We start from the raw sequence: 26,223 nt of genomic DNA, 5'->3' as shown, positions 1-26,223 counted from the left end.
AGGTGGCTCAGTGACTGAGCACTGGCTTCCCACAGATGAGGCTCTGGGTTCAATCCTCAGCCCCACTACCTAAAGTAATGATAAAAACAATGACTAATTTCAGGGTTTTAAAAATGTGCAATTAATACACTAAAAAGTAATAACTTGGAAATCAAAGCATTCTAAGGACCACATGTTGTCTAGAAGAGTGAGAAATATTATGAATACATATACAATATTTTAGGGTATTGCTAAAAGAAGAGAAACAAAACGTATAACTTCAAAACCAGTGGAGGGGGAGGGGAAAAGAAAATTCAAACAGCCCAACAGAAAGCAAAAGTGGAGAAAGGAAGAGCCAAAAAGGAAAAGAAAAAGTGAGATGCAGAGAGTGCAAGAGAGCTAAGGCCAGTGGAATGTCAGGTGGCCCTGACCTATTTCCTCTGGCCTAGTGGTAATAGCTTAATTTCTTAGGACAGGAAATGAACTGTCATGCCACACATCTTAATGAGCTCACATCTGACCTTTGACTATTTTGGGATAGCAGAGAAGAATTATCTTTAAAAGGTCTGGGAGCACAGCCAATGAAACGAGGCTGCAGGGGAGTAGCAAGGAGGATGAATTTTCCCCAGTTAGCACGTCAGGAAACCAGACTTGCAACCAGGGGTTTATGACAAACCTGCCCATTGAAATGAAGTTGTTCATTCATTTTGGAGGATCTGTATATGCTGTGGAAACACAAGTTTGGCCAATATGGTTGTGCTAACAAAATATTCAATCATACTGCAATTTACAAGTGTAAATGCAGTCCAAGTGTTTTCCTCTAATTTATCAACTAATTATCTCTCTATCCAAACCCAAAGCTTCCAAAAGCATTCAGTGTTTCCTGGTCTGATGGTAGTTCTTTCCTGGATCTTGGATTTTCATCCTTTTGAGTGGGAATGTTTGCATATAAAAAGAATTTTCCTAAAGTATTTCCAGGAACAGAGATGCTGAGATTGCACCAGAAACGAGATGGATGACGTTTATGAGGGGAAAGAACTTGCAGCATCACAAACATCCTTAGTGACACACACGGCATCACTTCTGCCACATAAGGTCACCTCTAAACCAAAATGCATGGAGGGAAGCAACTGTGTAAAATGACCCAATTAGCAAAGGCTCTCTGAGCATGTGCCCTCAGTGCTGGTGCTAGAGAATGCAAAGGAGTAAAAGACAAGGTCCTCCCCGACCTTCGGGAACTAAATTTATACTGGAGCATAACCTAAAGTTATTTATATTTGAGTGTGGGGTGTGACAACAGGTCTACCTTCTTTGTGTTGGCTTTTACAAATCGGGTGACATTCTTTGAGGTCCCAGATGCTGGGCAGTGTAGGAAATGTTGGGGTAGTCTGGGGGCAAAGGAGATTAAGACATGGGATTAAAAATCACTCCAGTAACTCCAAAGATCAACAATCTACACTAGATGATGGAGAAGTTGACCCTGACAACAAGTGGTAAAACACAGCCTGAATTATCAGGGGGTGAAAGCAGAAGTGCCCTAACCTGAAAATGGTTAAACGAAGCATCTTTATCCCCAGCGCTGCAGGGGCTTAAGCAGGACTGAATGACCGCATCTGGTGGGGGTCACAAAGAGGTTCTACCCATCAGGTAATAGGATTTCTCTATTTTCCACACACCCCTAACTCCTCACTACTTCCTTCTCAAGCATTAATGCATATGGCTCCTACTCAGTCATTCATAAAAATAATATAGTGAAAATTAGTGAAGTTATCAACAAGAGAAGAACATTACCTCTGCCTATATCCACCTGGCATTTCCCTCATTCCCACTGCAGACAGGTGCAAAGGCAGTTTATGGTTTCATTGTTTGGGGAACTCCCTGATGCTCCAATTGAAAATCAGGAGCTAGTTCAGAGCTACTCACAGCGTGGGTCCCAGACCAGGTGCCAGTGTGTGAGCTGTGCCCTAAAGAGACCAGAAGCTTGAGCCAAAATGAAAATCAACTGTCACTAGAGATGCTGTGTAGTTCAGTTGGTATTTTTTCATAACAAGACTTTTTCGATGAAGGAAGCAGTGTTAATCTACACTGGGGCACAAGCTCCTAATCTCACTGTAGAGCAGCTCTTTGAGGACTGAACTAGTCAGGTCTCAGACCCAAGCCAATTCTTGTAGATTCCATGGTCATCTGGGGTTGCAATGCGAACCAGAACACGTGCAGGCAAATGCTGTTTGCCAAGACCAAGAAGTACTGACCAGTACAGTTGGCTTCGTCAGACCAGTCCCTGCAGTCGTTGTCCCCATCACACACCCAGGAGGAGCGGATGCACATGCCAGAGCTGCAGTTGTATTCGTCGCTCCGACACTGGTGAGTTTCTGCAGGGGAGACCACAAGCAGAGAGATGTGAGGACAAAACCTTACCTGACAGCATCAAAGCCAGGATCCCCAGAGCACAGAAGTTCTATCTCTGGTGTCAAAGCTCATAAGGTTTAGGGATGCACCCGGTGCCCCTGATCACCCAGAGAGCCTGGATAAAGAAACCTGTAACCAGGGAAGTAAGGTCATCTCGGACAGTCTCACAACGAAGGAGCTGCAGATGCACTGGGGTGTGCTGAGATATTAACACCCTCACACCCCTGCAGCCAGGTGCCTCTGAGCAAAGCAGCCTCTCTATTGATCCCAATGCAGCCACACAGAGGAGGGGAAGCAATGGCTAGGAGCCCAGGGGCCCCAGGCAGCAGCACTCTCAAGAAACAGATGACTTCTAGAGAGAGAGCCCGTGCCTTCAGAAAAGGAGCGCCTGGAGCGCTGATCCACCCGAGATGCTCAGATCCACACTGAGCTTCCAAAACAGGAAGCACAAGTTTGGGGCTTGCTGCGGGCAGAGCTCCAGGGTGGCTGGCTGGTGTGCTGTCTCCAGGGCGTCGGGGGCCTGGGCAAACAAACCAGCACAGTCAACCAAGGCGAGAGGAGGCTGCCCCAGCCATGACTGCATAGATCCTTAGGTGACAAGAGAAGTCCAGCACAGGCCCCAGGTGCCTGACCCAAGAGACAGACCGATGGCTACGCTGGTGATTGATTCAGACGTTTATAACAGTCAGAGACTAATGGAGAGAGCCCAGATCTGAGAAGGGACTAACTAGGATTTTGGGATGGATTTGGGATCAATTAGCAAGAACGGGCCAGGAATAGAGGGTTTGGGGTGCCTGGAACAGCTTAAGAGTCAAACCTATGCCCCAGTGTGTGAGTCAGAGAATCCCAGAAATGCGTACATGTGTGGAGCTGCCTTCCCACTACAGCACAACTGTGCACCTTAACAGACTTGCCCAGGCTGTGCTGGGATGGAGATAATGAGAAGGAAAGAGGGCTGTTGTGAATCCCAGGGGCGTGTCTTCTTACACATTTTTTAAAAGAAGAAGGAAATCTACTTAGTCCCTACCTCCCCCCGAATCCAATTCAAAGTTCCTCCAAGAGCCAGGCTAGGTGCATCTTCTTTTTGTGAAACAGCCCTGGATGTTCTCTTTTAGCGCCATCATGTAAAAGGTATTTAGGAAAAGTTTTGGTAATGCATGGTGGTGATGGTAACACAACATTGTGAATGTTGTTAACACCACTGAATTAGAAATTTGAATATGGTTAAAAGGGGAAATTTTAGTATGTGTATGTTATTAGAAGAAGTTTTTTTAAAAAACCATAGGACTGTACAACACAGTGAACCCTAATGTAAACTATGGACAATAGTTAATAGTATAATAATATTTCATCAAATATAACAAAGGTACCAAACCAGTGCAAAGTGCTAAAAAGTGTGAGTATGAGGGGCAGTATCTGGGACTCTTTCTTCTGCCTTATTCGTCTGTAAATCTATACCTTTTCTAATTGAAAAAAACAGGATGAAGTGTTTGTGAGCAGTGCCTGCATCCCTTATTTCAGTTCCCATGAGTCCAGCTGCCGGCCCATAATAAAGCAGGCCTGTGCGTAGGTCTGGGCACAGCTTGAGAGTCCCTGCCCCAGGGACAGCGAGAGGGAGCCAAACCAACTCGTCACCGTGTCTGGTCAGTGTCTGGCCCCATGTTCACTTCCCCTTCATCTCTCTGGTTCCTCCAGTCTGGGGAACTGTGTGTACTGCAGAATGTTCCAGTTCGGGGCTGGAGTACTAAGTGGGACTGGCTCTCATGAAACTGACACAACAGGCATTGTGCAAGAGAAGGGGCACAGAATTAGAAAATAGGGGAAACGGGTTCAAGCTCCCCCGTCTGCCATAAACTAATTCTGTCACCTGAATAAGGAAGTCCCTTGGCTGCTACATTTGTCAGTTATTATCTGGAAATTAAAGATAGAACTAGAGAATCTCGACTGTTGCTTACAATTTTAACAGTTTTTCTAAATATAAAATATGTCCATTCAGAAAACAATCAATGCCGAAACCATCTGCTGACTTCAGAGTTTAGCGAATTAGATTGCTTAAAAAAAACAAAACAACAGTTCACAAAGGTACAGCTGTATCTTCAAGAAACTATCCTCACCACCACTTAGAGGTGTGAGCCCCGTCTACATACCTGTTAATAGCCACCTGGATTCATTGAGAAATCCAAATCTGCTCACAATCACATTCTATCCTCACAGCAACGCTGCAAGGCGGAGCAGAGCCCACGGCCCCATGTTTACAAATTAGAAAACAAAGCCTGCGAGGGTAGGGAGGGGGAAGAAGAGATGCGATGTGGGGGCATTTTCAGGACTTGGAGTTGTCCTGGGTGGTACTGCATGGACAGATGCTGGACATTGTGTGTCCTACTGTGGCCCACTGGGTAGACTGAGGGGCAGTGTAAACTACAATGTAAACCATTATCCATGTGGTACAACAGTGCTCCAAAATGTATTCACCAAAGGCAATGAATGTCCCACAATGATGAAAGAGGCTGTTGATGTGGGAGGAGTGGGGTGAAGGGGGTGGGGGGTATATGGGAACTTCTTATATTTTTTGAATGTAACATCTGAAAAAAAAGTAAAGAGAAAAAAAAAAGGTTACCAAAAAAAAAAAGAGAGAAGAAAAGAAAAGAAAACAAAGCCTGCAGCTTAGTTCAACTCTTGGACCACGAATCCACCATCCCATTTACTCCGGAGCCAGTGTTATCAAGGGAATTGGATCCTCATGAGAAACAGCAAACAAGGAGCTCTCCAAGAACTATATGGAAAAGGAAATTAGTCGACCCCACTGTGTGGGCAGGGGAAGTTATACAGATGGAATATAATAAATCCTGAACTGGCAATCAGAAACCCTCCGTGTCCAGGCTGCTCCGTCCAAAAGGGCTCCCCAGTGGACACGCCTGGTGCCCCGACCTGGAAGAGGGTTCCATCTCGTCCTTACCGCAGTGACTCTCGTCGCTGTTGTCTCCACAGTCATCCTCAAGGTCACACTTATAGGACAGCGGGATGCACGTCCCCGACTCCTGGCACCGGAACTGGGTGTCCAGATCGCAAATGGTGGTGGCTAAAACAGGCGCGCCAGAGAGAGACAGGGTGCCCATTAGGTGCAATTAGTTCTCCCCAAGCACAAACATACCCGGGAAAACCAATGCAGAAACGGAAGGGAGCGGATTTTAATCACAGCAGTAGAAATGAAATCTGGATGCATGGAAGTTACAGACCGCATGAGACTGGAGGTTCACAACAAGGGAGGGAAGGTCTGGTCTTCCCCGGACAGTGCCCAGACCTGTCCAGGGCTGCGCAAGGTGGGAAACTGCCGTCTGGCTTGGAGAGAGAGGGACAGGCTGGGTTACCTCCCAGGATCCCTCAGGTTTGCAAAGATGAAGGCTTCTACTAAATAAGTGGCAGAAAAACCTTCATCTAGAAAACTGCTGCTAGGGAAGCCAACTGTGCCCGAGAAGCTGGCAGTGCATCAATTACCTGATGAAGGTGGAGACAGAATTCTGCAGCAGCAACATGGGATCCTGCTTCCACTTAAGCCTGGGTTTCAAATTCTGCCTCTGCCTCTTTCTTGGGTAATTCTTTTTAACCTCCCTGAGCCTTAGTGTGCTCGACACTAAAAGGAAGATAATGTCACGGGGCCCAGTGCTTGTGATCAGTGTCGGCAAGACAAAACTTGAAGCTTGACTCTACCACCCACAACTTATTTAACCTCCCCGTCCTGTGCCTCCGTCTCCTCTTCTGTAAAATGGAGACAACACCTACCCCGAAGCCTCGTTTCAAAGATAAGAAGTCTAGGACCGGAAGCCCTTACAGAGAATAGAAACATAACAGGCTCTAAATGAATGTCAATGCTCCCACTCAGTGCCCCTCTGGCTTCAGAAGGACTACAGCATTAGAATTCCTCCCTCTCCAAATCAGAAATGTCTTGGGCTGAAGCACAATCCTTAGGACAGAGGGAGGGCCTCCAGGAAAGAAAGGATGTTATCAGGAGCCGCTGCGTGGCTGATGCACAAGGTACGATGTGACAAAACAGAATCCCGTGATGGAGGGCGTGGGCGTGCCGGGAGATGAAAAACCAAACAGCAGCGCTGCTGTTAGACATCCTGGCAGCTCTTATTTGAGGCTCCATTTCTTGGCTGTAATTGAGCTCTGGGTGGGAGGAAGGGGATGAAAGCAGAAATGACAGGACTGAAGGGGATTCACGTCAAAGCCCTGAATGCCTGACAACTACCCGCTGGAGGAGTCTGCGAGAGGGAAACGTGCTGACAGCACCCCTCCTGCGTCTCCGCTCACAGCCCCTCGTCTCCTCTCCCCTGGCAGCCACTCAGATGCCTCATGGAACTTCCATTACTGCCCCCCCCCCCGTCCAGCCGTCCCTCTCTGCAGCCCCGTCCGTGGACACGGCCATTCTCGCACGTCGACCGGCAGCCCCTCCCACGTGCCCACCCTCCTGGGATGAGGCACCCTGGGAGGGTAGAGATAAGCACTGCTCTCCAACCCCCCCGCCACCCAACTAACAGGGACCTCGGCCAAGAGGAACGAGAGGGAGGAGGGCAGAAACAAGGCTCGGGGTCTCGGGAAGGTCAAGGCCAGCTGACGTTTACCCCAAATATGGAGGTCAGGGTCAGCTCCACACTTCTCCTGAAGGCAGAGCTTACTTTCCGTGTGGAAAGCTGTGAGGTCAGCAACAGAGCCCAGGGCTGTGCGGGGGGAGTGCTGGGGGTGGCAGGTCCCTGAGGAAGGCGCCTCTTCTCCAAACACTGAACTGATAGGAGCCCAGCTCATGCATCTGGTTGAAACCAAAGCCCGTGGGCACGGGGGGCAATGGCGGGGCGGCCTACGCACCAGTTCCTGGACAGAAGGACTGCTACTTTCTAAATGCCTAATTACCTCTGGGCAATCTCCTTTACAATTGTTCATCCAAAGAGCCGTCCCCTCCCCTGCCCCAAATATAACAAACTGTCCGCTCTTCTCAACTTTGTTACTAATTTGCTTATTTTTTCCTTTTCTATCTGGTTGTGCCTCATCTTTTTGGTGCGTGGCTTCACTGCGCAGGTCTGGGATGCCTTTTTTCTTTTTTTTTACCAGGAGGTCCTGTGGATAGAACCCAGGTCCTCCATATGGTAAATGGCAGCTCAAGTGCTTGAACCACAGCCACTTTCTGTAACATGTTTTTAAAGAGCACTGGCTGTTCCCCCACAACTATGTCTTTCTTAGACTCTGGTAGATAAAGGTTTTATCAGTGTCCCTTCTGCAAAGAGACACAGAGAGGCTGTGCTTGTCCAGACCCACTGCTAGGTCAGCTCTCCTCCCTCGGTGAGAAAGGCAGCCCCTGAAGCCAAGGAAAAGGGATTAAGGGAAAGTTCTGGTAAACGATCTCCAAAACAAGCCCCCAAATGGCAGTGTACAGGACTACAGGGCCCAGATGAGCTCAATGGATTGACTCCTAGAGCTGCTTTCTGGGCGCAGCTGCCTGTGGGCCTGGCAGGGCCCCATGGACCAGTGGCAGAACACACCCACCAGGGGCCAGAGAAGCATCTGCAACCACTGTCCATCTGTCCTTAGGCTATAGACCAGCACGTGAGCTTCTAGGTTTCCAAAGGTGTAATGGGTGAGAAAGAGGACTTCTGCCCAGTTTCTCATTTTCCTGATTGTGGTCTTTTCCCCCATTCAGTTCATGCTTCCCAAACCCAACATCTTGCCACTGCACTGCAACGGTTCCCAACTGCTCCGACAATCAAGTCCCAGTTCCATAACTAACTCACAAGGGCCTTCCACCTGGACCCACCCAGCCCACCTCATCTTCCCCGCGGCCCCCGCTCACCCTCTCCGACGACACCCCCTATGTTCCTCCGTCAGCTGGCTGCGCCACACACATCTGACCTCTGGGCTTTCACATCTGTTGTTCCCTTAAAATTCCACCCCCTCCACCCCAGCTAAGCCTGGCTCCCCACCACTTGCTGATACCTACCCAGGTAGACCAGGAGGCCCTTCTTACATGCACATGGTGCTTCCCCATCACAGCCTCTACTGCTCAATCATAACCATCTGCTTCCTTTCTCGACTCTAAAGCTCCATGAGGACAGGGATTTCCACCTTGATCCCCATTAGAGCCCCAGGCCCAGGTGACTGGCCTCCTTATAAGATGATGCTGAACCTCTTAAAGCTTAAGTGAAGAAAAGATGAGCAGCTAACACTTGGAGAAAATAAATGATCCATTTTAACTAAATGCTGGTGTTTCTTCAAATTTGGCCCAAGAGAGTCATATACTTTAGTTGATAAACCTCAGAGCCGATACAGCCCAAAGATCACATGTATTAATACATGGCACACATGCCAAATTCTAGGCCAAACCAGGCATCATCACTGATCAATAACTGCAATTGCCTGAGTCTGGCCAGCAGCCGGCATCACTTGGCAATACATGTCTGCCGTCCCTGAAAGGCTGATGATGAAGTTATACAGCAAAGATCTTCACCTGAGCACCCAGCCCAGGTCACCAGGGGATCATCCACCCAGGTCACAAGGGGTCACCCACCCCAAGTCGCCAGGGGATCATCCACCCCAGGTCACCAGTGGGTCACCCATTCCAGGCCACCAGTGGGTCACCCACCCCAGGCCATCAGTGGGTCACCCACCCCGAGGCACCAGGGGGTCACCCACCCCAGGTCACAGTTATAGTGACAGGCCCAAGATAAGAGCCGACTGCCCTAATCATAAATCAGCTACTCAGTTTCAGACACTGGGTCCTTATTTATAAATCTCTCACAATGAATAGTTAATGTTAAGTGTTTTTATAGAAGAAAATAACCATATATACCTAGGAAAAAACCATCACCGGTTACAGAAGGCTGTTTTCTGCTACCCGAGCCCCGTCAGCCTAAACGGGTATCACCAATCCCTGGCGACAGGCATGGAAGGCCCCTGCCCGGAGGAGCCCACCGGCCTCCTGAGCAACGGTACTCGACACCCGGAAACCCAGCCACACCGCGAGACTCACGGCAGTTTCTCTCGTCACTCATGTCTCCACAGTCGTTGTCGAAATCACACCACCAGATGCTGCTGATGCACTTGCCGTTGCTGCAGCGGTACTGGTTGCGGAGGCAGGCATTCTCTAGCCAGCAGGGATGGGCAGGGGAGGAGAAGGCACCAATGTTATTCTCAGGCTGGACCCCAGCACCTTCTCCTTCCCTTCCCTTGATAAGAGGCCTTGGCGGGTAAAGGCGAGGAGGGTTGCTGAACACATGCACTTAAGGGAAGGGATCATCTGAGAATGGCCTCCTTCTCCCCTTTTGATGAAAATCAATGGGGAGGAGGCAGGCTGGAAGGAGTATTTAGAGGGTGCTCCAACGGTGAAAAAGGGCTGACACCAGTTTGGTCTATCAGGTAAAGCAGACCACACAGCAACATAAAAAAACACAATTATACCAGGCTCTCAATGGACTTATGTCCACACAGTAGTAAAACACACATATCCAACGTATCTGCATTTGATGCATATCTTTTCCCCATGTATCAACCAAGTGGGTTGTGAAGATTTTCTCTATGCACCCTGAGGATTTGTTCTGTCCTGTGACTTCTTTAAAGCAAGCAGCCCCAATTCCTCACCCAGAGAAAGCGCACTGTTTAGTAAACTGGGTCAAGGACATGTGACTGGCCTCTTGTTTGGCCGCCTAAAAGCATTCTCATGGGGACTGTGGGCCAGACGTCCCCCTCCTCTTGCAATGTGGCCTTGACGCGCTCTGTCCCATTCCAAATTGCTTTAAGATGACATCCAAAGCCTGAACGAACCCTCCAGTTTCTAAGAAGGGAAGGCTCATCTTTTTTTTCCATTTGTATTTTCTCAAGGAAGGCAGATTATAAGGGTTCCTCCTGTGTATTTCGCTGCTCTGGACTATGAGAGGCTGCAGAAGAAGGGAAGTCAGGATTACAAAGCAGATGTAACCTGGGGAATTAAGGAAAAGCAGGGATTCTGGACATGAATCAGGTGCTTCATGGCAGAGACCCGTCCCAGGGTTTACCTCATGGGTCAAAATAGGAAGCCGGTTAAAAATTAGACAGGAAAGAAAAATCCAACAGGTGTTTGAGGACAAAATTTTAAAGCTGTGTATTCCAATTTGAAGGGGGAGTGGATGCAGCTGCTACGGCCACTCAGGCACAGGCGGGAAGCAGAGGTTCCAGCTGTCCAGACTCGGGGCCCTCTGCAAACACTAGTCTGGACTGTCAGGACATTTCTGGGGGGAGGCAGCAGGATGACTGCCATGGGGGAAGAGGTGAGCTCAGAAGGAGCCAAACCGGTGGCTTTTCCAAGTCAGGTTGTTCCGACTTACAGGAAGCAGAAGTCAGAGAACCCAGATGTGGGGGACAGGGGAGAAAAAGAAGAGACAAAAGAAGAGAAGGTGGCCGAGGAAAGCCTGTGTCATCTGACAAACTGAAAAGCACAGCTACCATTTCTGCATAAACAGCTTTGGTCTGTTCTGGAAGAGGACTGAACTAGGATGACGAGGGGAGGGAGTGAGGGGGGTGGAAAAGAAGAGGGGTCGTACCTTCTTTGACACAGGTGTTATTCTTCAGCTGATAACCCCGAGGACAGTCACACATCAGGTGTCCGGATGGTAGGACACTGCTCGACACGCCCTCGGGACACCTGCAGCTGTGACTGTGATTGGCCTTGGGCAGGCAGAGCAGGCTGCACAGCTTGGACACACAGGCATTGCTTCCTGGAGAGGAGACAAGACACAGCAGTCAACAGGCAAATAAACAAGAAGCATTCAACAGAAGGACGAGATCAATACAAAAGCTTCATTTCAGAGATGAGACAGCACGATGCTCAGAGGGATGGCATAGCAAGCTCTGGGGTGCCTACTGGGCCCAGAACCTCTGCTCAGAGGCCCAAGCAAGGACCCAATCAACAGGGCCCTGGTTTACCAATCACCAGTTTCCTGGCCTCAGCTGGATCAGGTCACCCCAGAGCCAGTCCAGGGAAATGAAATGTTCCTCCTAGGAATTTAGACTCAGGATACCAAGAGACTTAAGCAAGCAAGCAGGGGCTAGAGCTGGGAGGAAGATATGTAGTGTGGGTGCCAAAGGTGGGACATAGCCAGCCAGAACCACGTGCAAGTCAGAGTTTTGGAGAAGCAAAGCCTGAGCAGGCTGATAAAGTCAGCCTGCAAAGAGAATCCAGAGATGAAAGTAGATTTGCGGAGAAAGAAAAGACAAGAGCATAGGTCCAGAGGGAGAGAGAAAGAGAAGCACGGGAGATAATGGAAGGCCTGGCAATTCCCAGCTCCAGTTCCCATAAGGCCCTGCTCTACTGCCTCTCTTTGACTTTGTTACTGTCCTCCTTTGACCTTTCAACACCACCATTTTACTTGAGTTGGCTTGAATGGGCTTCAGTTTCCTGTGACCTTACTTAGAATAGACACCTTGGTAATAGCTGGGCCAGGACAAATAGCCAGGTCTCCCTTGGCAATTCCTTTAGGTCAGAGAACGGCTGCTGAGTTAAAGAGTGTAGCACTCCCAAGGCACCATCATGGGGCAGAGACACATAAAGGCTAGTTAATGCTGAGCCAGCCCACTGTTTTCAATCATTTCTCCAATCTAGCTTACTGAAGAAAAAGCCAGGTAGAGTCCATAAAATCCATCCGGCACTTTTGAGCGAGAACAAAGAAGGAAAAGGAGCCTTCCAATCCTTCACATAGATCCCAGGGGAGATGGGGAAACCATTTTGCAACAACTGAAAACGTGATGCAACTATTGAGTAACATAAAAACCAGAGAGACTGTGAAATACATGTTTTCTCCCTTTTTCCTGTAACTGTTAACCATCAAAATGGGGGGAAAAGTAAGAAAAACTCTGCTAATATTCAGTTGATGAGGGTTCTTTATTTGTGCCATCTTATGGACAAAGACTACCCCCCACCAAACGCACACACACACCTCAGAACCAAATCCAAGAAATCTGCTTCCATGCAGCCCAAATTTTTTCCATGCCTAGCCTGGCATACAGGTTGGAAAAAGGGGTTTATTCACGACATTGTATTGATACGGGTGAGGGCACACTCGACAGCTTTGGATGCGCTGGCTGCTCATTAATTAGCACAACAAATGAAAACGATAATGGCACAGCAACAGGGCTGCTTCAAGACTAAGGACAAGAGAGCACGCGGCATTACCAAAGAAATAAAATACCTACATCCATGGTGAAAGTGCTCTGACAAAGCATTCCAAAGATCCTCAAATAGCTGAATCAACCACAAAGGTTCACTTGACACAGAAGAATAACCAGCTGACTAGAACCGGATCTCTTCCATGGCCAGAAACTGCCCCTTCATCTCAAAGGCACTGAACTTGGCTCCAGGAGGGAACATGGAATCAACACAGAGCCACCGCTAATGGAAAATAACTCAGAAAGGATCCGGAACATGTTCTTTGTATTCGAAGGGCAGCATATCACTCAATGTTCCAAGAAACTGGACAATAACAGCAAACAATGTTATTTTAAAGCACTCAATTAACAGGATGATGCTTTCACACAGGCTGTGCCTCTGAAATACCGTGACGAACATTTTTGCATGCAGAGTAAATGTTCCTACCCAAACAAGCCAAGTGCAAGAGTGCAGGACCCTCCAAGGGCTGCAGCACTGCAGCACTGCAGGAGGGTGATCTAGGCAAAGGTAAGTACAGCTGCAATCTAAGAAGTGGCATCTGGGGACAGCCCCGAAACCGGGAACCAATGTCAAGCGCTGGCCCCAGAGCAGGTGCGTGGGCTGATACGAAGCCACAGCAGAGAAAACGGGAGCACTAAACCAGGGAGAACCTGGAAGGCGGTGGGAAAAAGCTGCCATGGTGCCCACACGCCAGAACACAGCACCGACTCTTTCTACAGGATGCCCGTGGTCCTGTGCTCGTGAGCGGGATACGAAGCCCATCATCACCAACCGGCAAATGGCAGCTAGCATCTTCCAGACGTCCCTCAGAAGCCCACAGCTGAGTGCCATGATGTCCCCACGGGACATATTCAGGACATTTTCAGAATTCCTCTTTGGCAACCACCTCCAGAAAACTGGTTCAGGAGCCAAAAATGCCATTGTCCCACTTCAATATCCACATGCTTGACAAGGATTAAAATCCCCAATTTGCCCGTTATGGAAACATATGAGCATGTACTTACTGGAGGCTCTTCAAGAAGATTCCAAGAGCTCCAAAATATTTTTAAGTCTTTGCAGCATCAACTAAATACATTGATAGCCTAGCAAAGTAACATCTTCAAAGAAAAAAAATTCTTTATGAAGAATAAATTCCAGGGAAGCAGATGTGGCTCAAGAAATTGGGCTCCTGTCTAGCATATAGAAGGGCCAGGGTTCAATGCCCAGGGCCTCCTGGTGAAGGTAAGCTGGCCTGTGTGGCGAGCTGGCCCTCGCAGAGTGCTGCCCCGCGCAGGAGCGCTGCCCCACACAGGAGCGCTGGCCCATGAGGAAAGCTTGTGCAGCAAAATGACACAACAAAAAGAGACACAGAAGACAGATAATAAAAGATGCAGCAGATCAGGGGCTGAGAAGGTACAAGAGAACGATCACCTCCCTTTCACTCCAGAAGGTTCCAGGGTCAGTTCCCAGAGCCGCCTAATGAGAATACAAGCAGACACAGAAAAACACACAGTGAACGGACACAGAGAGTAGACAATGGACGGAGGGGGAGAAATAAATCTTTAAAAAGAAAAAAGAATAAATTCTACTGATACTATTTAAAAATCAGCCAGGTGAAAAGGCAAGAAATACATCCATTTATAACCCAACATCCCAAATGACCAATGTCCTAAGTGAAAAAAATTATCACAAACCAGCACCCATCAGAATCCTAGTCCTTCTCAAAAACCATAGGACTGTACGACACAAACTGTGAGTGCTAATGTAAATTATGAACCATAGTTAACAGTGCAGTTATAATATTCTCTCCTCAATTGTAGCAAACGTACACACTAATGCAAAGTTTTAATAATAGTGAGGGAGGGAACTCTATTTTCTGCATGATCTCTGTAAACCGCAGTTACGCTAATAAAAGCATTATTTTAAAAAACAAGTACTTCTCAATAAATCGTGTCCTAATACTTAGGACACGGCTATTCCAAAAGCAGATGATTATAGAGGGAGCAGAACCTGAAAGTTTTACTAAAGTTCAAGAAGAAATCATGGTTCAAATTTTTACTTCTCACTTAATATATGACATAGACAAGTTCCAGAACCTCTGAATGTCCATGTTGTCATCTATAAAATGGGAATAAAAATATTCTACATGGATTTGGGGAAGACAGATTATACATGTGCTTGGAGCACTTTGATACGGTGTTTACAACATAGGAAACCCTGAAAAATGTGGTGTTATGATTATTATTATTATTTTATACTTGGCTAACAGAAACTGACAGAGGCAGACAAGAAGAAACAGTGAAGACTGACTAGCATCAGGGTTGTCAAGATGCTTTGTGCATTTACACTACCCGCTCACGGATCCAAAAAAATCAGGCACACTGGAGCCAGGTAGTGCAAGCCCAAGAGGCCTGCAGTGCACACAGCCAGCGCCGGGGCCCAGAAGGCACCACCAAAGCTCTGATTTACCCCGAGGAGGCCCATCCAAGATTACAAACTTGCTTCTCAGGCCGCATGGGCATGGGCACAAGGTCGCAGCCCTGGAAGACACCTGCTCACATTCAGAGAAGAGCGGAGAGTCCCCGGGGTAGATGGAGAAAAAAGCCAACAGAGGGCAAGGACTGGCCCGGCCCCAGGACGGCCAAGCCTGGCCCTGCACCACCCAAGTCTGCGCTCCACCCGCCAGCCCACACCTCCCTTCCCAGCCAGTGTTTTCTGTGTCCAGACGCCACCCACCCACACCCTAGAATTCTTCTGGCTAGGTGAAGTGAAGGTGGCTCTTTCACACTGAAGCTGCAGCACCAGGAGACCACGTGTGTGCAGGCTCAGCCACAGATCCCCCCCGACCACCACTGCTCTCCGGGGCCTGTGAGCTGTGCTCCGACTTGGGATGACGTGGCCACAAAAACTGCGGGAGAGCCCAGAGATTGTCACCTTCGTCTGAACAGCTTCAGAAGCCGCGACTGCTCACGAAGCGCATGACCACAAACCCGTGTAAGCATGAAGAGCCTCTCTTCCAGACCGGGGAGGGCTGCGAATTCCCTCTGCTAGCAGGGCGGATCGGCAGGGGCGGGCATCCTGAGACTTGAGTCACCGGAGCTGAGAAGCACGATGCCGTCGTCTCTCCCCTTTTTAAAATAAGCACCACTTGCTTCTGAGAAGGAGCATGCCTTCTCTGATCAGTGGCAGAGCTGCAGCAAAATGCAGCTCCTAAGCCAGCGAGACGCTATGGGAAAGCTAGTGAGTTTCCAAGATCTCCCTCCCTGCCCCGTAGCCCAGCTGGGAAGACGTAACAACCCCACGGCCTTACGCCGGCAGGACACGCGACACTTTCCTCAAGGTGTTCACGTGCCGAATTCATCGGCCCCGAAGGAGAACACTGGTATCAATAACTGTGTTATTCCCCCTGTCAATTTTCTCAGCACAAGGCCAGGAAAGAACGCACCAAACAACATCCATGTTTTACTTCAAAACAGGAAACCTAGCAGTGTGGCTACAAAGGAGAGTCAGGGGACCCCGGGTGCTATTTAATCCCGCTGAGATAAGAGGGAATATTCTTCCTGGGAGTTGTAGCCTGATTGCTCTGCTCCAGAACTGACAGTAAGATCGGGAGATAAAGGCAGAGGACAGCAGAGTAAGAAGGCAGCTTTCTGCTCGACTGTCTAGGACTCCACAAGCAGCAGGTTAAAGCCTTCCAGCAGTTTCTTAAAGCCAACAGATCTTTAAAACAGTTACGATCTAAATGCACCTGCCACTCTTTTAGCCCTTCTTCATTCGACAAACATGCATTGCGCACACACAATCTCCTCCTTCAGGGAGATTAATTCAATCATCCCATAGATGCGGGTGGTGACACAATAGCAGGAGGGTGTTCAGTGAGCAAGAGGTCATCTGGGCAGCGAGAGAAGAACCAGAGCAACAGGCCTCGTGCCTGAGCACCCGGCACAGCGCCGCTCCCTGTAAGTGAGCCAAGCGAGGATTAGCCACATGCTGGGGCCCTTCCAGCTGCAGGAGAAGACACCCCACTAATCAGAAAGGGACCGGGGAAGGGGGAGGCTGTAATTACCCACCCAGCACCGGCACTCTAGGCAGGCGCAAACACGCTGTCTTCCAGCTGTTTGTGTATCATTAGAAAAGAAATCAAGATGTCATTAGGAAGAAATTAAATAATGTGCATGTTGTCGTGACAACACCGAGGCAGGGCTGCCAGACCCTGCTCTGAGCAGCGATTGCCCACATCCAGCCCCTTGCCTGAGCACCACTTCCTTGAGATGAAGGAGGGGACCTGGTCTCACCAGTGGTCTTTCCCTTGTAGAAAATCTTCATGTCCATCAGCCCGGTGAGCTGGCTTGCCAGAATCTCCATCTGGGACCCGGTGTATTTGGAGGCTCGGAATATGCTGAGCTGTGACCAGTCGTCCCAGTAGATTTCATTCTGAAAACAAAAGCTTTGCTTTTAGTCCTTTATTCCGTAAGGACAAGGGTCCCCCACGCCATGGAGCTCTAACGGTTAATGGCGTGGCACGATGGGCCTGATCAAGCTTCCACGTAAATGCAAGCATCAGCGACTTTATCCAAATCTCATCCAGCATAAGCACTGAAGGAACTGCCCCAAAGAAACTCTTGTCTCACAGATATTCAAGTTTAGCGGCAACCCCAGTTCAAAGCCTCCTTTACAAAGTTGGGAAGGACCACTGCACTCTCTAGAGTGAAACAGAAGCAAAAGGTAATATCGATGGTGCCAAGCTCATGGAAAGCCATCAGGGAATGAAGAGAGCAGACCTCACAAGAGACAAGAAACAGAGTCAAGCAAAGCTACCGAGACTGAAGGGCAAACCAGGACTTTCACGGGAAGGAACCGCACCTTCGAACCTCCCGAAATGTGGAGGAGGAAGGAGCCTGGAGCCCTGAAGCATCTGCCTGGCAACCTATCCTGCGGGCTGACAAAACTGTCCCAAATGCAGACATGAGCCAATTTTCTAGAAGACAGACGAGCATCTCTGCATAAACCCAGGGGCAGCAGCAGCTTAATCCCAGCGTGCTCCGTGCCTGCGCTCACGGACTGCCCACCTACAGGGGCGTGCGAGGGCTCACCTTGAAGACGGCGATGGCGTAGGGGTGCGGGAGGTTATCCAGGATCACCGAGCGCCGCTGGCCGCTGAGAGTGATCCGCTCGATGCAGTCCAGGTAGGCGTCTGTCCAGTAGATCCACTGGGCATCCACGGCGATGCCGTTGGGCCACTTCACGTCCTCGGACACGAGACGGCGGGTGTCGGAACCGTCCATGTTGCTCCCATAAATGCCTGGCCTCAGGTCTCCCCAGTCAGTCCAGAACATGAGTCTGCCCAGAGCCGTGAGAGAACACACCTCCCATCAGAACTGGTGAAAGAGGAGCTCAAACACCACCCCAGAGAGGAGAGGAACGCCCCCAAGAGCCATCAGGCCAGGTATTCCAGCACGAGTTTTATAATCTGTAACGCTAAGATTTAAAGCCGCTTAATTCCTTGGTCCTGAAACTTCACTCCCAGAATTTATGTAATGGATATAATCAAATTATGCAAAGATAATGTACAAAGATGTTACCCACTACATTGCCCATAATAGCAAATAAATATAACTTAACCTAAATGTTAATCTGTACAGGAAGTGGTACATTACGGAACATGCAACAGAATACTAAGAAGCCTAAAATGAATGTGAGAAAAATCTACAGGTGCTCACAGGAAACGATCTCCAACTCATACTAAGTTTAAAAAAAAAAAAAAAAAGGTGCAGAATGGTAAATAAACTATGATTCTATCTGGTGTGAGTGTGCTTTAAGGATACATGATTGCACATGGGTAAAAGAAAAGTTCTGAATGATACACAGCAAACTATTAATAACAATCACTCCAGGAAAGTGTTAAGAGTGAGAAAGGAGGACACAAATACTGTTCATAAATGTCTGTTCTCTTTTAATATTTCTAATCAAGAGTATATACTACTTTCATACTTTTTAAAATAAGCTTCTTTAAAAAAATAGTTCTCTCAATCACAGATGGGATGAGAGACAGAAAGGTTAATCCAGAATTTCCCTTTTAGTTATGTTTCCTTCAGTTGTTAAGTTAATAAACAAGCACTTTTGCATTCCCAAGGGCACACCAATTGCTAGTAAGAAAAAGAAATCTGCAATGCTTGCAGGGACAGGGGAGACTTGGAATGCATTAAATGTTTGTCCCATGCAGGAAACTCAAGACAAAGACGCCTTATGTTATCTAGCCAGCAAGGGCTACGTCTACAGAGACTCTCTCTTAATATTACCTTTTCCAGAGAAAGATTTTACAGAGGCAAGACATCTGGGGGCTTAAAGAGATTCTGATGCTTGCAAATGAAAAGGGAATGGAGTTACCTGATCCTAGATGGCTAAGCCATTGTTTAAAAATCACCATTAATAGATTATTTCAAGCACAGTCACAAGAAACAGGGTTTTTGCCCAGCAGTTTGTCTTTCACGCAAGTCGTCTGTTGCCACAATGCTGATTTCCTTTTGAGGCCACACTCACCCCTCTTGGGGCACAAGGACCAGAGCCCGGGGCCGATCGAGCACAGAAGAATTGACGATGGTGAGCCGGAAATCGCCATCTGGGTTAGCTACCTGGCAAAAAGATAAAAAAAATAAAAATATATAAATATATAAATAAGGCCAAGATGCAGCTGAGCTCCTTCAATGACCACAATGCACAAAATCTCCTACTCATCTGCCTACAGTAAACATGCCCCCTAAGCCCAACTTTCTCCCCCGCCAGGCTAAGCTGGGAAACCTTCCCTGATTTCCAATCATAACCAGCTGTTCCCTCCTCTGATTCGGGCAACATGTTCCACTTGGTATGACACAGGAGCTAGAACACCTGGTACCCTCGATTCCTGGGGCATGATGATGATGGGCACAAAGAGCTCCACATGTGTTTACTTCTTTAACCACCCATGTTACTCTGTGCTCAAAAGCCACCAATGGCTCTACATTGCCCACAAAACAAGTCATCCACGGCTCTGCCTTGCAACTAAGAGCGTGCACAGACTGTCCTCCCATTCTCTCTCTGACCCACCTCCTACGGCTTAGTACTCGTGGTTCCCCAAGTGTGACCCACACTCATCCCGGGCTGCCTCTGCCATAAGCCCTGCTGGCCTGCCCTCCCCTCTGCTCTCACTTAGTTGTGTCTTTCCTTCAAAGCTCACCTCCAGGCCCACCTCCCTTCCTAATTCTTCTGGCCCACCTTGGTCAGTGAGCATCTATCACTCTTGCTGTCAGCTCATCTCAAACCATTTTGCACCAACAGTATTTGAGTTGTAACTTGCCTCCCAGCAGGCCCATGAGAAGAGTCTTTGGTTTTATCTACATCCTCCTAGCACCTCCTAGCAAAGCGCTGGCCACACACAATTTAAGGACAGAAAATGCCATAACAAGATGACCTATGTGGTATCCAGTAAGCGCCAGGCACTCTGCATCTTTCCATTCACTTCTTTCAGCATCTCTATGGGGTAGTGCTACTACCATCCTCTCCTAAGTCAGGGTTCAGCTCAGGCAGGTGTCACATCTCCAAGAAGCCTTCTTTGTCCACCTTTTTGGGTGTTGTCCCCCAAATCCTTCCCCAATCACCCAATCACGCTGCCCTGTTTTATGTCCTCTGCAGTGCATATCATAGCCAACAGGACAGATTTATTCATTTTATTATTATCTTCCTTCCTGCACTAAAATCTAAGCGCTATCAGATCAGGAACCATCTGTCTTGTGGGCTGTGATAGCATCAGAATCTCTGACCACACCTGACACCTAGAAAGTGCCTGATGCATGACTGCCTGGGTGAAAAAGCGAATCTTCATTTTGTAGATGAAGACCCTGAATCTGAGAGAGGATACATAACTAGTCCAAAATCACTTGGCTGGCAGAGACGAGACCGAGCCCAGGTCTGTGCCTTTTGTCTTGCAGCCTCCCTGGCTCTCTGCTTCCCTGTGCTCCTGCTGTTCCTTCCATTAACCCACGCCTCCCAGCAGAGTCAAGAGATGGAGATGCTGGGTGAAGTCCAGGGTCTCAGCAGGGACCCGCAGGGGACCCGAGTCTACCTTTCTTACTTGAGACAATGATTTGGGTTAGTTCGGAGGCTGTTTATTAACCTCACATTGCCTGGGGCTGGAGAGGTCACTGTGAAGAGACATCCTGGTAGGTGAAGTGAGGGTAATAAGAGCACCCACCTCCAGGGCAGGGGGGAGGTCTGAGCCAGACGAGTCATATACAGTGGTTCCAACAGGGCTTGGTAGGTGGCACGTGTGCATCATTAGTAATTACAGTAATGGCAGGGTTGTCGTTACAACGCTAAGAGACTACCATTGTACCACTGTGTTATTGTTGTAGCATTAGAGCAATACTGTATCATCATCATTACGGCTATGACCCGATGCTTCTGCTGGCCGAAAACGAATAAACTTCCAGATATCTAAAAAGAAATTTCCATGACAGGTTCTGGGCATCAAGTTCTCAGTCCGGGACCGTCCTGGCCGTGGACCATCATCCTGAGAAGATATACCCTCTTTTCCTCCCTTCTGCAGAGGCTCAGGCAGCCCATTCCCTGGGAATTGCTTGAGGATTTCCAGAGTCACTGAACACACTGGCTCCCGCCTCTCTGTCGAATCTGGCTCGAAGCCCAGGTGCTCCACCTGCATGCTTAACTAGGCCAGCACAGAATACACCTTTACCTCAATCTTTTTCAAGGCAGCATCCACCCAGTAAAGCAACTGGCTGAGGGGGTCAAAAGTCAAAGCTTCCACCGTCTCCAGGCCAGAATTGATGATCACTTCTTGCCCCGTACTCCCGTTCAAACACAGACGCTGAAGAGAGAAAAAGAGTAATAAATGCTGTGAAATGCTCAAATGACCTCCTGTCAAATCAGTCCCATGTCCGGGAACGCTTTATTTAACTGGCTTGATGGGCAAGGGATGAGGTGCTTTATATTAGTCACTTTTCCAAATAAATGAAGCCCATTTTTAGTAAAAGCCGGTATTATGATTTCCCGGTTTAAGTAGAATAAACAGAATTTAGCTATTTATCTTACCCTGCATTATCCTCACGAACACCAGTCACCAGCCTGTGCTGTATCAAATGGGACGGCAGATTACTGAGATGCCTGCGTCTGTTTGCTTTTAAAATAAGTGAAACCAGACCGCTGTTCCTTTCAGGTTTCCAACTTGGCTTTTTAAGAGTCTCTCCTCACTCATGAGGCTCCTGCCATGAAGTGCTGCCGCAGAGGCATCAATGCTCAAGCCGCCACCGCCGCCGCCCCCACCCCAAATGCCCAGCACTGTAAAACCCCTGTCGGGAATCGCTTCTTCAAAAGCATGAAATAGGCAGCAAATAATGACCAACTAGCTCTCCCTAAAATGCAAGAATTGAACGCATGGGTATCTATCAGGCCTGCCCAGGGATCTTTCCAGCTTACTTCCAAGTTCTTCTTCATGTTCAGAAGAGATGAAGCAGATTACTACGTGAACTACTGTCATTCTAGTGTTATTATAACATGACGTGGAAAAAAAAGGATGCTAAAGAGGCAGGAGGTAGGATGTGGATGTCTAAGAATCCTACATTACCAGTCCTACAGTCTCCCGGAGGGAAAAGCGATGCCTCACTTTCCAGCAAGGCAGCACACCAGGGTCTCCCCCTGCCCTTGCTACACGGACAGAACTAAACAGGGAAAGAAAAATACCGAAGTGGGAAGCTGAAAACCTCATCGGTCGGCCCTGGAGATGTGTTATAAGACATGCAACATAAGGGCCTCCAAGGAACCCCGTCCTCGGGCCCTTCTGAATGACATTCATCAGGACGAGATATTCGGGCCCGCGTCGTCACAGGCAGCATTCCCAAGACCAGGCCACAGTCCCCTCACCTGGATGACGTCCAAGGCCAAGTCGGACCAGTATAAGCAGTTCCGCTCATAGTCAAAGTCCAGGGCCACCGCCGCCCGCAGCCTGGTGAGGGGCAACTGCTCCGTGGCGCCCGAGGCTAAGTCGTAGCGGTAGATGGACTTGCGTGTGGCGTACAGGATGAACTCGTTCTCCTCTGTGCGGATGGACAGAAAGGGCAGGGAGTTTGGACACGGGGCTGCAGCAAAGGGCTGCCCTCCTTTGTTTCCCCCACGAAGCTCAGGCCCCCACGGAGCATGGCATGGCTCAGGTAGAAGGGCCCCAGAATCCAGGGCTTAGAAGATCCGCCCTGGAATCCCGTGTCTGCCTTGGGTGAGCTCCTTAAACCTCAGTGCATCTGGGTTTCTTCATTTGCAAAGTGGTTTTTACTCGTGAAAGATTTTTTTTAGTTTAGATTCCCGAGGAGGCATGCTGCAATATCCACATTCTGGGCTCAACCTCGAAGTCTTCCCAATCACACATTGACAAAATAATTACCCCCATCAGCATGTTCTCCCACATCATGGGACAGTATCTCATAGCACTGTAATTTATTCGTTCTCACTCTCTAGTCTAGCTTGTTGACTGGAGACCATCAGTCCCTGAGGACTTGTTACTAAGTCTTCTAATCTATTTGCTTACCGGTTCTTTATTGTTCACAAGGACCTATGGCAGTTTTATCAACCTATGAGATTTTCAGAACAATAATACATTTGTCCTTGACTACAAAATGCTATACAAACACCATCTTCACACAGGTCCTATTTCTATTGAACAAATAATGACCTAGTGTATTTAGTATGCACCATGAGTTGATAAACCCTCCTAACAACTGTATGATACAGAAATTACTATTCAGCCAGTTTTACAAATGAGAAAACTGAGAAGAGAGAGGTTGAGTGAACGCAGCCAAGGTCACACAGCTGTAAATGGCAGAAGCAAGACTTAAACCCAGGCAGTGTGGATCCAGAGTCTATGCCTCAACCACTACACCAAGCAGCTTCTCACGATGTAGACACTAACATTGGCATTTTTTTTAATGTAAAGATAGAGACCCACAGCGCTGAAGAGATAACTAGTCACTGAAAAAAGCTAGTGTTCTCTAGAAGTGCCTGGAAAACATCCCAATTCTTCCAAGGGCATACAGATGAGCCACAGCCCTTTCTAAAATAATTGTTTTGACAATAAATTGCCTATGGGACAAGACACAGGTTCGAGTGTCTTTGCTGTGGGTGTGGATTAATTTGTTTGCTTTTCTCTCATTCTGTTCTTTGAGTTAACTTGCTTGATAAAGGCTTTGATAGAGACAGTGCATCAAAAAATAAATCCACCTGAAATCTTAAATAAAGGTAAGTTCACCTGCTGCTCCTTTGGCCTCACGTCACTGCAAGTGGACCCAAGCTATCACATGATAACTGATCGCCCCTTCTGGTTTTCAAGGAAATCTTCCCAGTCATTCCCAACATGGGGACAGTCAAGTCACAGGGTCATGGGAACTACCTTTAAATGACATAAAATCAAGGACTCCCATAAATGCCGCCATGAGGACTCCCAGAGGGCACATTCGCCACCACTCTCTCCACCAACACCTATAAACCTCACTCTGTAGCTGTGGGTTTTTCTTCTAACAAACAAGTGCCTTTACAGCAAAGCCTGAGTCCTGAAATCACTTGTGTTAGGGTTAGGCATGTAGAAGCATGCAGCGGCAGTTACGTGTGCAATGAGTGATCTAGAAAAGGAGCAGGATTCTTAAACCCAGCCAGAAATGAATACAGTCTAGAAATTTGTGTTATTACAATAATCACAAAGGAAGAAAACCCACTGTATTTTAAAAGTCCTTCCAGATGTCTAGATGACCTCATCTTTGCAAAGACGGTATGGTTCCCATTAGTCCTACGAACCCATCTTTTTTCTCTTTTGCTGCATCCCTGCCTTCTAGTCCACGCATGTTTTAAAAAACATTTAGGAGCTGTCCTGGGCTACAAATGAGATTTTTCCACTTCGTTCCCTGTTCTGTCTTCTCCTATCAGAAAAGAAAAATAGCTTTCCTGCCAGTTTAGCCTGTTTTGTCCCTAGCTGAATTATCTTCAGAAATATTTATTACAAAAGCACGTGCCCCTAACAAGCCATCACTCAAACCTTATCCCAATCCACATCCTCAGAAAAAGCTCTTGCAAGGGGCATATGTGAATATTATCTGCTCCTCTGTAGGAATCTGCTGAAGCTGTGTTCTTTCTAAGTCTCTACAGCGAGGTATGTTAATTACTCTGATAATGATGGAAGATTAAATTAAGGGACTAATGAGCTTAGCATGAAAAACAACAGGGCAGGCTGGCAAGGCATGAGTAAAGGATTGAGGGCTGTTCTGCTTTGCCTGCAAATCTCAGTGCATACTCCTTTTACGATTCATTTGGCACTTAGGACTGCTACGACAACACCATCGCTTAATGGAAGTCAGCTCCATTCATTCACCTGCACCAAAAGACGTGAGCAGGAGGAAGTGCTCAGAGGAAATAAAGAAGCTCTAAATGAATAAGAACTAGAAACTGTGAAGAAAAGAAAAGATGCTAAGAGACGAACTGTTTTTTAAGTTACAAGAATTCCACTGCCTATATTACAAAGACCTCAATAAAACACACGTTTTGGAACACACTGTAACTTATATAATAGCTCCAAAGATTTTTTTTCCCTTAATTAGTAATCACCACAATGAACATCTAAAATAAAGGGGGAAAGCAGATGTGGCTCAAGCAACTGAGCTCCTGCCTACCAAACAGGAGGTCCGGGTTCGGTTCCCAGTGCCTCCTGGAGAAGACGAGCAAGACAGCAAGCTGGCATGACAGGCAGGCAAGGCAAGCTGACCCAAAAAGGGGACACAAAGAGGGCAGACAATGAGAGGCACAACAAAAGCAGAGAGCTGAAGGGGCTCAAGAGATTGAGTGACTCTCTTCCACATGGGAGGTCCCAGGTTTGGTTCCCAGTGCTTCCTAAAGAAAAGACGAGTAGACAGAGCACATAGCAAATGGACACAGAGTGCAGACAGTGAGCACAAACAACAAAAGGAGGGTGGGGGGGGAATAAATAAAATAAATATTTTTTTAAAATAAAGGGAATGATACTAGTTAAGAGCATGGGACTAAAGTCTAAATTTTAACTTGGTCACTTATCAGATTTGTGACCTTAATTTAAGTAAGTCACCTTCTCCTCTCCTCTAAACACATTTCCTCATATTAAAAAATGGAGCTGCTAATATCTGCTTCAACAAGTTGTTAAAAGGATTAAACAGGTTAACACATGCAAATGTGCAGTAAAAACTATAAAATTCCACTAAAATATTCTATTATTATAAAATTAAGACAGATACATAGCTTCTTCCTAAGAAGCCACAAGTGGGCGGCGGACTTGGCCCAGTGGTTGGGGCGTCTACCTACCACACAGGAGGTCCGTGGTTCAAATCCCGGGCCTCCCTGACCCGTGTGGAGCTGGCCCACATACAGTGCTGATGAACACAAGGAGTGCCCTGCCACGCAGGGTGTCCCTGCGTAGGGGAGCCCCACGCGCAAGGAGTGCGCCCCGTAAGGAGAGCCACCCAGCGCGAAAGAAAGTGCAGCCTGTCCAGGAATGGCGCAGAACACACGGAGAGCTGACACAGCAAGATGACGCAATAGAAAGAAACACAGATTCCCATGCCGCTGACAGCAACAGAGGCAGACAAGAAGGACGCAGCAGGTGGATGCAGAGA

At 47.9% G+C, this 26,223-nt stretch overlaps 1 protein-coding gene across 2 annotated transcripts in view; it reads right to left on the bottom strand.

Annotated features, from left to right (window-relative positions):
- Window positions 1-26,223, bottom strand: part of SORL1 (sortilin related receptor 1) — a 155,839-nt gene that overhangs the window by 49,101 nt on the left and 80,515 nt on the right. For both annotated transcript variants that reach the window (XM_058289316.1, XM_023589115.3), the window contains exons 17-25: window positions 22,466-22,638; window positions 21,282-21,413; window positions 19,094-19,185; window positions 17,647-17,893; window positions 16,849-16,987; window positions 10,953-11,126; window positions 9,407-9,520; window positions 5,345-5,467; window positions 2,232-2,351 (exon numbers count right to left, since the gene is read on the bottom strand). In XM_058289316.1, the coding sequence (XP_058145299.1) occupies window positions 2,232-2,351; window positions 5,345-5,467; window positions 9,407-9,520; window positions 10,953-11,126; window positions 16,849-16,987; window positions 17,647-17,893; window positions 19,094-19,185; window positions 21,282-21,413; window positions 22,466-22,638 (1,314 nt within the window). The remainder of the gene's footprint in view (window positions 1-2,231; window positions 2,352-5,344; window positions 5,468-9,406; window positions 9,521-10,952; window positions 11,127-16,848; window positions 16,988-17,646; window positions 17,894-19,093; window positions 19,186-21,281; window positions 21,414-22,465; window positions 22,639-26,223) is intronic.

The sequence above is a fragment of the Dasypus novemcinctus genome, chromosome 27, assembly GCF_030445035.2.
Source record: "Dasypus novemcinctus isolate mDasNov1 chromosome 27, mDasNov1.1.hap2, whole genome shotgun sequence".
Lineage (NCBI taxonomy): Eukaryota > Metazoa > Chordata > Mammalia > Cingulata > Dasypodidae > Dasypus > Dasypus novemcinctus.
This window is presented reverse-complemented; position numbering and strand designations above follow the sequence as displayed.